Source organism: Carcharhinus amblyrhynchos, chromosome 18 (assembly GCF_965287045.1).
Source record: "Carcharhinus amblyrhynchos chromosome 18, sCarAmb.v2.hapA, whole genome shotgun sequence".
NCBI lineage: Eukaryota > Metazoa > Chordata > Chondrichthyes > Carcharhiniformes > Carcharhinidae > Carcharhinus > Carcharhinus amblyrhynchos.
In genome coordinates, this window is record NC_137341.1 from 52,873,923 (window position 1) to 52,887,900 (window position 13,978).

General features: G+C 45.9%; 1 protein-coding gene across 3 annotated transcripts in view; it reads right to left on the reverse strand.

Moving 5' to 3' along the window:
• Positions 1-13,978, reverse strand: part of myh11b (myosin, heavy chain 11b, smooth muscle) — a 161,161-nt gene that overhangs the window by 67,081 nt on the left and 80,102 nt on the right. For all 3 annotated transcript variants that reach the window (XM_080207029.1, XM_080207028.1, XM_080207030.1), the window contains 3 exons: positions 10,964-11,027; positions 3,021-3,119; positions 1,550-1,693 (listed from right to left, as the gene is read on the reverse strand). In XM_080207029.1, coding sequence (XP_080063155.1) covers positions 1,550-1,693; positions 3,021-3,119; positions 10,964-11,027 — 307 coding nt within the window. The remainder of the gene's footprint in view (positions 1-1,549; positions 1,694-3,020; positions 3,120-10,963; positions 11,028-13,978) is intronic.

The following is a 13,978-nucleotide window of genomic DNA, read 5'->3' on the forward strand; positions in this document are numbered from 1 at the left end:
TCATGTTGAATGGCGGGGCAGGCTTAAGGGACTGGATGGCCTCTTCCTGCTCCTAGTTCTTATGATTGTGATTTTTTATGAATGACAATACTTCCATCTGCTGTCTGGGATCCACGTAGTGGAATTGTCTCTTATAATTCATAAGATATAGGAGCAGACTTAGGCCATTCAGCCCATTGAGTCTGCTCTGCCATTCAATCCTGGCCGATATGCCCTCATCCTCATAACCCTTCAACACATTACCAATTACAAATCTAACTTTTCCCCATCTCTGGAATCAATCTCTTAAATTTATTCAGTGTCCCAGCATCCACGGCCCTCTGGGATAGCAAATTCCACAGATTCACAACCCTTTGGAAGTGTTTTAAATTTGCTACCCCTCGTCCTAGAATGCCCCACAAACGGAAACATCCGCTCCATGTCTACTGTATCCAGACCTTTCATCATCTTGTACAACTCAATCTGATCTCCCCTCATTCTTCTAAAATTCCAGACAGTATCGGCCTAAACTGTTCAATCTCTCTTCATACGACAAACCCCTCATCTCTGGAATCAATCTAGTGAACCTTATCACTCTTACACTTCCTTCTCCGAGATGCTTCATTAGTTTTCTGGTCATCTTTGCCAATATCTTCAGCCTCGGCTTTTTTGTCCGACTACATGTCAATAAAGAGCTTTGGGACATTTCTACTAGGTGAATGGAAGTTGATTTTAACATTAGTTAAATGGTCCACGTCATTCAGCCTGTCAGAGAATCTGTTTCCTTCCTTTATGAGCTGCAATGCCCAAAGCAAGATCCTCGGCTGATGCCATTTCCTTGGCCCTTTTTTTGGTCAACGGTGGCTTCCCATTGCCTTCCACTCTCACGGACAGAGCGGAGAGGTAGGTCCCGAGTTTACCTCAGCTGGAACAGGAATCAAACTTGCAGAGTTGACTCTGGTCCACTTGCTAACCAGCTGGCTAACTAAGCTAACTAGCCTCCCAGACAAGCTGGTTAACTAGCATTAAAATGTAGGGTTAAGAGCACAGCACAAACTGAGCTAGGTGGCATGGGTGGCAGTGGTTAGCATTGCTGCCTCACACCGCCAGGGACCCAGGTCCGATTCCAGCCTCGGGTCACTGTCTGTGTGGAGTTTGCACATTTTATTTTAGACAGTTACATGAATAAGATGGGTATAGAGGGATATGGGCCAATGCGGGGAATTGGGACTAGCTTAGGAGTTTAAAAAAAATGGGCAGCATGGACAAGTTGGGTCGAAGGGCCTGTTGTTTCCATGCTGTGAACCACAATGACTCTAAATGCCCGTTAATCCTGGAAAGAGGCAGCCCATGATTACAGTCTTCCATTGAAATCTCCTCATTTCCAATGGTAATGTCTGTACGCATTTGGAAACCAGGAGAATCCCTGTAAAAAAAAAATCAGGCTCATTTTGTAGATTTCTTCCTGGAATTCCCACTAATTTGGAGTTTAATTAATATGTTTGATGTTGACATTTTCACTGTTAGCATTCAGCTGAATTCAGAAAACCCAAAACTCAGAGATCCTTACCATGTTGTTCCTCATTGGAAAATCCCATAATGGTCATGGCTTCTGTGGTCTCTTCGAACATGTCTTTATCATCCTGCCCTGGAATTGGAACATGGCCGTTGGCCAAGAACCTGTAGTTGCTGAATGGTTCCAACAGTAGATCCTCTGCCAATTGTAAAACAAGAGAGAGTTAGACCAAATTCCCGCTCCTCGGAGAACAAAGTGAGGCCTTATACAAACAAGAAAACCCACCAACACCTCTACTTTCCAAGAGGACTAGGAAATTTGGCATGTCAGCTACGACTCTCGCCAACTTTTACAGATGCACTATAGAAATCATTCTTTCTGGTTGTATCACAGCTTGGTACGGTTTCTGCTCTGCCCAAGACTGCAAGGAACTACAAAAGGTCATGAATGTGGCCCAATCCACCACGCAAACCAGTCTCCCATCCACTGAATCTGTCTACACTTCTCGTTGCCTCAAAGCAGCTGGTATAATTAAGGACCCCATGCACCCCGGACACTCTCTCTTCTGCCTTCTTCATTGGGAAAAAGATACAAAAGTCTGAGGTCACGTACCAACCGACTCACAAACAACTTCTTCCCTACTGCCATCAGACTTTTGAATGGACTTACCTTGCATTAAGTTGATCTTTCTCTACACCCTAGCTATGACTAACACTACATTCTGCACTCTTTCCTTTCCTTCTATGAACGGTATGCTTGTCTGTATAGCACACCGGAAACATAGGTGGAAAAGATAGTCAAGAAGGCATATGGCATGCTTGCCTTCATCGGCCAGGGTATTGAGTTTAAAAATTAGTAAGTCATGTTGATGCTTTATAGAACCTTAGTGAGGCTGCACTTAGAATATAGCGTTCTATTCTGGTTGCCACACTACCAGAAGGATGTGGAGACTTTGGAGAGGGTACAGAAAAGATTTACCAGGATGTTGCCTGGTATGGAGGGCATTAGCTATGAGGAGAGGTTGGAGAAACCTGATTTGTACTCAATGGAGCGACAGAAGTTGAGGGGAGACCTGATAGAAGTCTACAAGAATATGAGAGGTGTGGACAGAGTAGATAGTCAGAAGCTTTTTCCCAGGGTGGAAGAGTCAATTATTCAAGGGCACAGGTTTAAGGTGCGAGGTGCAAGGTTTAAAAAAAGACGTATGAGGCAGTTTTTTTTTTTAAACACAGAGGGTGGTGGGTGCCTGGAACTCTTTGTGGGGGAGGTAGTGGAAGCGGATACATTAGTGACTTTTAAGGGGCGTCTTGACAAGTACACGAATGAGATGGGAATAGAGGGATATGGTCCCGGGAAGCATAAGGGGCTTAAGTCAGGTGGCATGGTCAGTGCAGCCTTGGAGGGCCGAAGGGCCTGTTCCTGTGCTGTAATTTTCTTTGTTCTTTGAAAAAATACTTTCCACCGTATATTAATACATGTGACAATAATAAATCAAATCAAAACACAACACAATAGTTTAACTTACCCTTCATCTTCACTCCTGCACCAGAAAGAAGGTAATAGAAAATATGAAATGTTCTTTCCTCTGGGGCCTGCCGAATTGCTCGGGATTTTTCAAGCAGATCTGTTTATTACAGTCAAGTTGATTAATTCATTTGATGTTAGATTTTAAATAAACTTATTTTGTAGCAATAAGTCTTGCTGAAGGAATGCGATCACTTAGATGAAGCGAATGAAACATATTTGAAGTTAACCTATAATTTTTCTTTACTCATCCATGGGACATGGACATTGCTGGCTGGGCCAGCATTTATTACCCATCCCTAGTTGCCCTTGAGAAGGTGGTGGTGAGCTGCCTTCTTGAACCGCTGCAGTCCACGTTTTCTGTGGGATGACCCACAAGGCTGTCAGAGAGGGAATTCCAAACAACACTCTGCCTTGCTGCTGTTATTGGTTTTTAATCCCTATTTCCCTGTGTTGAACTTTTACCGCCCTGCCCACCTTGGGAATCGGAGCAGGCGAGGGGTGGACCATGGGAATGTTCCATCAATCTTGCCCTGGATTTTATGGTTTCGGGACGAGCAAAGCCATAAAATTCCACCCAATGCTTTTGAATTTCAGAATTTATCATAAGAACCCCAGATTACAGACTATAGACTTCTCAATTGGCTGCTTTAGTTAAGACAAATGAAGGTTCAGCTACACTTGTAACTCTCGAATAGAGGATCTCAATTCTTCCTCCACTTTCACCCAAACTTGGGGAGTTCCTGGATATCTGTTAGCCGGTGAGAGGTCATCTGTATCTGCTGCTTCCCCATCCCTACTAGGCCACCTTGAATTCCCCATCTTTCTCTTGCCTCTCTCCCATATTTTCCATGCTCTCCTTCAGGCTTATCCCATTCATCAGCCCTCCCACTGACTTTCTCCACTCTATCCTTGCCAAATTCCTGACCATCCGACTTCCATTCTGGACCTCCATGCTAGATGACATTGTCCATAGTTTTCTCAGCTACAGTTCCCCTCCCTCCCACAACCCCCACCCAGAACGATCGAGCCTTTCTGCAAAAGGCTGGTGAGTTTAGGTTTTGTGTCCGGAGCTCCATCCCCCTCACTGACAACCAGCTGAGACTGAAGCAGTCCCCAACCCCTCTAATCTATCCTCGTAACTGAAGTTTCTTATAAACCTCTTCTGCACTCCCTCCAATATGTTCACATCCTTCCTATGGTGTGGCACCCAGAACAATATTCCAGCTGAGGTCTAACTAGTGTCTTGTACAAGTTCAGCATAACCTCCTTGCTCTTGTACTCTGTGCTCCTATTAATAAAGCCCAGAATGCTATATGCTTTATTAACTGCTCTCTCCACCTGTCCTGCCACCTTTAACAATTGATGCAAAGATACAAAGAACAAGCCTGCACTGACCATGCTGCCTGACTGAACTAAAACCCCCTATCCTTCCGGGGACCATATCCCCCCATTCCCATCCTGTTCATGTATTTGTCCAGACTCCCCTTAAAAGTCACAATTGTATCCGCTTCCACTACCTCCCCTGACAGCGAGGTCCAGGCACCCACCACCCTTTGTGTAAAAAAATCTGCCTCGTACATCTCCTTTAAACCTTGCCCCTCACACCTTAAACCTATACTCCCTAGTAACTGACTCTTCCACCCTGGGAAAAAGCTTCTGACTATCCACTCTGTCCATGCCTCTCATAACCTTGTAGACTTCTATCAAATCGCCATTCAGCTTCTGTTGTTCCAGTGAGAACAAACCAAGTTTCTCCAACCTCTCCTCGTAGCTAATGCCCTCCATATCAGGCAACATCCTGGTAAATCTTTTCTGTACCCTCTCCAAAGCCTCCACACCCTTCTGGTAATTTGGGACCAGAATTGAACACTATATTCCAAGTGTGGCCTAACTAGGCTTCTATAAAGAGTCAACATGACTTGCCAATTTTTAAACTCAACACCCCGGCTGATGAAGGCAAGCATGCCGTATGCCTTCTTGACCACCTTCTCCACCTGCATTGTCACTTTCAACGACCTGTGTACCTGTACACCCAGATCCCTCTGCCTAGCAATATTCTTAATGGTTCTGCCATTTGCTATATATTTCCTATCTGTATCAGACCTTCCAAAATGCATTACCTCACATTTGAGCACCCATTTCCCTCTGCCCCCTTTTAGAATTTTACCCCTTATTTGATATTGACTCTCTATGTTCCTTCTGCCAAAATGTATCACCTCGCACATCTCCTGCTGGATCTTTCTTGCTCCCTGATTTCTCACTGCTGTCCAGCAGACAGATCCCTACGGGATTTGTGAGCGAGTTCCAGAAATTAAAATCCGCCCCCCCCTCCAGCCTTAGCAAGCAAGCCTGTCACTCACCCCACGAGCCCCACCCAAAAGTAATAACATTTAGACCACATTTACCTCGGTCTACCTGCCTCAGTCTGTCTCCTGCATGAACGTAAGGATTCATATGGTGCGTAAACACAAGCAGGGGCCTGTTGGGCCAAATGGCCTCTAATTGTACTGCCAACTCTCTGTAAGAGCTGTTTCCCACAGTTGACGGTAATGCTGTGTCCTTTCACTCTGGCCTCGTTTTCACATCTTTATAAAGACATTTCCCAGACAAGAAAGTTAGAAACAGTTGTCAGAAACTGAACAGAGGCCAGAATCTTTCTGGCCATGGGTCATGCAGACACATGTTTCTCGTAACAGGAGGTTTTCTTTCAAATAGTTCAGGGTTACACTGGGGGATTGGTTTGGACTTCCCCTGTGAAATGACTGATACAAATCTCCCCCAAGTTGTATGGATTAGTTGTTGTTTCGCTCTGGTTGCGACTAGCATTGCTATTCCCTTTCCAGTGTTTTGTGGAAAAGATCATAAGATGGTAAAGATATAGAAGCAGAATTAGGCCATTCGGCCCACTGCACCTGCTCCACCATTCAATCGCGGCTGATAAGTTTCTCAACCCCATATATATCATAGAAAGTTAGACCACGCCATTCTGATGGAAGCACAGATTGGGGAATCAGGTACAAAGCTTAGTGGACCCACTGGGTGGCACAGTATTGCACGAATACTGTACAAATAGATCAGACTTGAATAGATGGGCCCAATTCAACCTGGCTTTCATTTTGAAGCCTTTCTCAAAGGAAAGGGTGACACAGTGGCACAGTGGTTAGCACGGCTGCCTCACAATGCCAGGGACCAGGGTTCGATTCCCGGCTGGGGTCACTGTCTGTGCAGAGTCTGCACATTCCCCCCCGTGTCTGTGTGGGTTTCCTCCAGGTGTTCCGGTTTTCTCCCACAGTCCAAAAGATGTGCAGGTTAGGTGGATTGGCCATGCTAAATTGCCTCTTTAGGTGTCAGGGAGACTAGCTATGGTAAATGCTTGGAGTTATTGGGATAGGGCCTGGGTGGCACTGTGGTCGGTGCAGACTCGACGGGCCGCATGGCCTCCTTCTTCACTGTAGGGATTCTATGATTCTATGGAAGTTCAGACACTGTGAAACAAAGATGGGTGTGCCTCAGCCAATGAACAAGGATGTGTTCAATGGGTAAGGAATGGATGTACCTGATGTACACCTTTGTCACCAAGATTGTGAATGATGCTTCAGGCCTTGTTGATCTAAACCACCCACCAGGTTCATTCATTGGGTATTGGTTCTTTAATTGACATTTATTTTAGAACCCTCCTCTCTGCCTATTCTTGAATAATTTAATGTACAAGATCAAGATAACAGGTTGCCTAGGAACAGAAGTTTGAGGGAAAAGCATTGGCTAGGAATTTTCCTAGCCAATGCTGAGGTTTCCCTTCCAAAATGGTTCTGGGGGTAAGGATTATTAGCCACAAAGTTAAGGTTGAAGAGGCTGGGGTTGTTGTCCTTGAAGCTTGGGATGGCGCGTTGGCACAATGGCAAGCACTGTTGCTCACAGCGCCAGGGACACGGATTCAATTCCCAGTTTGGGTCACTGTCTGTGCAGAGTCTGCACGTTCCTCCCACAGTGCAAAGATGTGTGGGTTAGGTGCATTGGTCATGCTAAAATTTCCCCTTAGTGTCCTGGGACATGCAGGTTAGAGGGAGTAGCATGGAGTCACAGGGATAGGGCCTAGCTGGGATTGTTGTCGGTACAGATTCGATGGGCCAAATGGCCTCCTTCTGCACTGTGGGGATTCTATGATTTGAACTGAGAGATTTGATAGAGTTATATAAAAGGTGTGATCAGATAGACCAAGGAAGCTGATTGTCCAAGGACAAAGGGTTACTGATTTAAGGTTTTTAGTACAATATATTGCATAGACCCAGAACTCAATGCCTACCAAGGTAGTAGAAACAGAATCAGTCAAGAATTTCAAAAGGAGATTGGATAGGCACTGGAGGGAAATGACCCAGGGATAGAGAGGGGACTGGAAGTGACTGGATTGCTCTACAGATAGCTGGCACAGAATCAATGGACCTCCTCCTGTGCTGTAATTACTCTCAAACCCTGCAAACTCCGTGCAGACAGTGACCCGAGCTGGGAATCAAACCCAGGTCCCTGGAGCTGTGAGGCAGCAGTGCTAACCACTGTGCCACTGTAGCCCCCTAATTTTTGTCCTGGACAGTACTTGTACTTGTTACCTCCAGAGGCACCTGCCAGCCCCTGAATGTTCTGAGTATGAAAGGATTGAGTCTCACTGACAACACATCCCCATTCAGGACTAGTCTCTGCTTACATAACATTCATAAAGCTAAAGAGTTTTCAAACCCTGCAGTATTGATGCAATTTGAATTACTGTAATTTTGCAATAATTTTCATTTGCACATGATTGAATTCTCCCATTTCCCTTTCTCACAGGTGAAGGGTTGTCAAGTGCAACTCTAAATAGACAGACAGATGCTTTAATTGTTGAATCAGGGGCGCAGGTACATCAAGAGGGCAATTAATCTCAAAGCACTACTGGAGAATGAGTGTCTTTGGGGGAATCTTCATAAAAGATCAGTAAGGCTGGGAACAGTGCCACAACTTGTTTTCTCATTTACAGGATGTGGGTGTTGCTGACTGGGCCAGCATCTATTGTCTATCCAAGGGCAGCTGCAAATCAACCCCATTGCTGTGGCTCTGGAGTCACATGTGGGCCAGACTGGGTTAGGACGGCAGATTTCCTTCCATAAAGGAAGGACATTGCATTTATACAACAATGGTTTCATGGTCATCATTAAAAACTTTTAATTCCAGAAATTTTCAGAAGTCAAATTTCACCATCTGCCGTGGTGGGATTTGAACCTGGGTCCCCAGAGCGTTACTTTGGGTTCTGGATTATTTGTCTAGCGACAGTACAACTACACCACTGCCTCCCCAACTGGGAAGGAGGTTTCTATGCAACTGCTGCCTCCACCAAACCCAACAAAATAATGAACATACCTCAGACCTCAGGACCTTTAACATTGGACAAAAATATCTCAAAAAGCTTCTGGGATGGATCTGGATGCTCGCAGGTAAATGTGGGAGGCTTCCTCCATCCCTGGAACGTTGGTGAACTTTATAGTCAGCAGCCCCTAGCACATTCCCCAAGGACCGTGATGCTGGTGAGATATTTAATATTATTCAATAGTTGCCAGGTCTGTAAACCAGTGATAGTACCACACACTCAGCACTGCTACTGTTAAGATGATGCTGAGACTACTCCAGAAATTGTTCCCAGGACAACAGTAACATCCCAGGGTCCAGGCTTCAGCTGAAGGGGGGACTCAGTGTTGTGTTAGCGAGCGGAATTCTACAGTGCTGTTGAGGTGGGGACAGGGCTGTAACAAGTGGCAAACCTTTCAAATGTCCGTTGACTTTGGCAGGACAGTAAAACCCTGCCCAGTATTATTGTTGTGTTAACAGTGAGGCCTCATCCTCAGACAGAATCTGAATTCTTCTCATTTCAAGGCATCTCCTAATTATCTTGGGAGTACTAATGTCTTTATCAAAAAGAAGATGGTCAGGATTTAGAGATTATGGACTCCCCAAGGGAAGCATCTGTTATCTCACATTTGTGGTCACGTACTATCTGCACATTAGAGGATTAAAACTCTTTAGCTTTATGAATGTTATGTAAGCAGAGACTAGTCCTGAATGGGGATGTGTTGTCAGTGAGACTCAATCCTTTCATACTCAGAACATTCAGGGGCTGGCAGGTGCCTCTGGAGGTAACAAGTACAAGTACTGTCCAGGACAAAAATTAGGGGGCTACAGTGGCACAGTGGTTAGCACTGCTGCCTCACAGCTCCAGGGACCTGGGTTTGATTCCCAGCTCGGGTCACTGTCTGCACGGAGTTTGCACATTCTCCCCGTGTCTGCTTGGCTTTCTCCCAGGTGCTCCGGTTTCCTCCCACAGTCCTAAGATGTGCGGGTTGGGTGGATTGGCCGTGCTAAATTGCCTCTTAGAATCAGGGGACTAGCGGGATAAAAGTGTGGGGTTCCAGAGATAGGGCTTGGGTGGGAGTATTGTTGGTGCAGATTCGATGGGGCAGCTGGTCACTTTCTGCACTGTAGGGATTGTGAGATAACTTGGCGTACGTGGCCGAGAGCACCTCAGTCATCTTGCTGAGGAGATATAAACCAGCTCAGCTGCTATAGTGTCCTCTACTGGTTCTGAAACAGTGCTTCAATATGACTTTTCCTTGCATTCTGCCTCTTCATTGAGCTGCAATGCACGGTTCCCCCAACAGACGGGGAGACCAGGGAGTACAGACCCAGACCTGGGGTAACCCGTGAGAGTAATTGTTAGCCACTGTGCTGTCCTCACTCTCGTTCCATTCTCAGCCTCCTGTGTTTAATGCTGGCAATAGCTGCAGAGTTCCCCTAAAACACTACACCAGGGGATAGAATCCACTCAGCTGGCTACTGATGGGCTCTGTCACCCCAATAAAAAGGCACTAATAATCACTATTACTCCTTTAACGAGTGTTGATATATTAATGAGCACTGGGGGCTGAACTCGTATCATATGCTCCTGTTTGTAATTTGTTTTACATGAACTTAGTTTGCTGATCAGCCACGATCTCACGGAATGGCGGAGCAGGCTCAAGGGGAAGAAATGCCCTTCTCCTGTTCCTACATTTTCACGGGAGGTGAAACATCATTGAAAAGGATTAGCAAACTCTCAGAGGGAACAGGAAACACTAGTTCATTCATTTCCCGAACTGGATATTTTCCAGCCTTGCCCGACAGCCACTGGGATCAAAGGACAAAAGAACAATTCAGCACAGGAGCAAGCCCTTCAGAAATCCAAGCCTGCACTGATCGTTCAGACCCGTCTCCCACCCCGCCCGCTGGGATCGCCCAGTCCCGCTGCCAGGATCGCCCAGCCCCACCGCCAGGACTGCCCAGTCCAGCTGCTGGGATCAGCCAGTCCTGCCATTCTGCCACTGGGATCACCCAGCATAACTGGGCTTTTGGCTGGAGTTCCCCATCCCATGTGGCAGGTCCCACCATGACGGGGCAGGAAAGTCCTGGCCCTGTTGCTGGAGGAGGTTATAGAGTCATAGAGATTAGAGCATGGCAACAGGCCCTTCAGCCCAACTTGTCCATGCTGCCCAGTTTTTAAAACCACTAAACTAGTCTCAATTGCCCACATTTGACCCATATCCCTCTATACCCATCTTACCCACGTAACTGTCTAAATGCTTTTTAAACAGACAAAGTTGTATCTGCCTCCACTACTACCTCTGGCAGTTTGTTCCAGACACTCACCACCCAATCAACTTTTGAAAATTCCTGTCTAATACCATCAAAATCAGCCTTGCCCCAATTTAGAATTTTAAATTTTGGGCCAGATCAGTTCACAGGGACTTTGCCTCTGGTGGAGGCTTCAGAGGCAGTTACCCCCTGCAATGGGGGGGGGGAAAAAAAAAAGGTGTGCCTCGTTATGTCTTTTTAGTTAAAATTCCGAATCTGTTGTCTTTAAACACCCATTCAAAAAAAGGATACACGTGTCGATGTTTGCTCCAACAATGTAGCCAGTGACGTCAAAATTGATCCGGATGAATTTTCCCTGTTGGAAGCGAGACAACAATGGTCAGGACATCTTTCTGTACGTTTACTGGGCCCTGAAGTGATTAGCCAGTAGCGTCACTGTCACTTTTTGTGATTTTGCTTGCATAGAGCTTGGTAATTCCGCCTAAACCAGATCGAGTTGAGCAGATTCCCGATATGGAGTTGGGATGGGCACGGAGGTGAGGGGTGAGGGGGATGTGGGATAACAAGAGTTCACATCTGCCACAGTTTCGCAAAGTTTGCAGCTGCACACACACAAGGAGGTTCCGTCTTAAATGATAAATGTTAATGATTGATTCACATTCCAGCCTCGCTGGTCAGAATTTTCCACTCCGCGCAACGTCACAAGTGGTTATCGGGAGGTAAGATGATATCTTTTCCTCCTGAACTAGTGGGAGGCGAGTTGATGGAATGTGTGGAGACATTGGAGCAAATCCATAGACGGAATTAACTTGATCCAGTGTCTCCTTTAAAGCAAAAGTTTATTTATTAGTGTCACAAGTAGGCTTCCGTTAACATTCTAATGCAGTTACTGCGAAAATCCCCTCATCACCGCACTACACGCCAGAGACTTGTGCAGTAACTGCTGTGTGGCAGAAGTGTGACATTTTGAGGATACCAGCAGTAAAATCGCTAGTCAACTTCTCGTTTCCCTGCACGACAAATAATTAGCAAAGTCGTAGCAAACAGAAAACACAAACTGCGGAAATAGCAAAAATCTCAAGCTGTCGGGATAAAATGAGTTGGATTCTGAGCGCGTGGTCTGAGAGAGAATCAGGCATTGCTGCTATCTTCCACTTTGTGAATTGCTGGAGTTTCCAGGACATTTTATCCCTGACAGGTTGACCTTCCCACCCAGAAGGAGCCCACGTTTCTGGGCCACGGATACAGATCGCTAATGTTTTGTACCGTCTGCACTCCATGTAGTGACTGAATTTGCTCAGGTGGACCTTTGGTGAAATATATCAATGATGTGGATATGCCAGCGTTGGACTGGGGTAAACACACTAAAAAGTCTGACAACACCAGGTTTAAGTCCAACCGATTTATTTGATAGTAGACTCACTAGCTTTCGGGGTTGGTCCCTTTGTCAGATGAATGGCCATTCACCTGACGAAGGGACTAACCCCGAAAGCTAGTGAGTCTACTATCAAATAAATCGGTTGGACTTAAACCTGGTGTTGTCAGACTTTTTAAACTGTGAAATATATCAAGCCACATACACAGGGAAATACATCTTACCCACCACCCCCAGCATACAGACCTTACAGCAACTGCGCTTGGGTCCACGTGCGTAGGGATAGAACATTCTGGAAGTAATACTGTTTGGGCAAGACGGCAGGGTACCTATCACTCTTGCAATTAAAGGCATGGCAGTGACCATTCCTCGAATCATTTTGCCTGATTTCTTTTTCATTCGTGGGACACGGGCGCCTGGTTGGCATTTATTGCCCATCCCTAGTTCCCCGAGGGGCAGTTGAGAGTCAACCACATTGCTGTGGCTCTGGAGTCACTTGTAGGCCAGACCGGGTAAGGACGGCAGATTTCCTTCCTTAAAAAAAGGACATTAGCGAACCAGATGGGTTTTCCCCAACAATTGATAATGGTTTCATGGTCATCAGTAGATTCTTAATTACAGATTTTTCTTTATCGAATTGAAATTCCACCATCTGCCGTGGTGAAAATCCATCATCTCCCCAGAACGTTAGCTGATCTTCTGGATTGAGAAATCTAGCAATAATACCACTAGGCCATCACCTTGTGCTTGTGAAGCTCGCTAGTATTTGTTTCATGCTCCTGCATCGAATGTGACAGAGATATTGTCAATAGAATGTTTTTAGGATGTCACTAATACACACTCCAGGTCTCACTGCAACACCTAGTGTGGCAACACTCTCTCTTCTGGGACTATTGTTGACTTATAAATATCTGTTGTCAAACAGTTACTGCTGTCTGTAGAAGTTGAACTGGTGTAGCTGATCCGGTGTTGCATCTCTTCACTAATAATCGCATTTTGAGAGAGGCAGCTTCCACTGCGTAGAAAGTGATCAAGATATTCCCAGAGTGACGGTGGCTCAGTGATTAGCACTGTTCCCTCACAGCATCATGAACCTGGGTTCGATTCTCAGCTTGGGTCACTGTGTCTGGAGTTTGCACATTCTTCCTGTGTCTGTGTGGGTTTCCTCTGGGTTCTCCAGTTTCCTCCCACAGTGCCAGAGATGTGCATGTCTATATCGCTCAGTATATTCATGGCATGGAGGTGACTGAAGTTAAAGAGTTTTCGTTGATATTTAACACTCACACCAGAGGGCAATTAATCTTTGATAAAGGTGAATATTCACCATTAGATGGATTGGAAATTGTATGGGGGAGGGGGAGCAAGGTTTCACACAGCCTCGCCAAATCCCTGTTTAGATCCTGAGGGTGCCCTGGTTAGAAATCTCTCACACGGTAAGAATTACAGCCACAACACAGTGAGGCAGTTTCAGGATTGTGATGAGGTTTTCTGGCACCAAAACCTTTGGGGGATGTTTGCAATTGACTCAGTCCAACACAGTGCTCAAGTTGATGGATGCAATGAAGAGTTCCTGGTCTTGTTCATAACTTCTGCCGCCTTTGGAGACACAGAGAGACACAGACTTCTTTTGCCAGGTCTGCTTTTGACAACCTTTTGGGCTGTGCTTTATCTGGTGCCTCGCCCGATCTGGCTGTCATGGGATAGTCAGGAGCAGGGAGCTCACAATGAAGGATCGTCAGAGCGTACAAGACTCTCCGCCACATCGAGATGGCCATCAAGGGAGGGGTCTCCTGCGATATTACCAAAATGGAACTGAACCATAATCGCTCGGGATTACAGGCGATTGGTGTCACTCCTTTTGATGGAAGATCAAGATGGTACAAGGTTTATCACGCACTCATGTTAAACAGTGCATTTTCAATAACAGAATA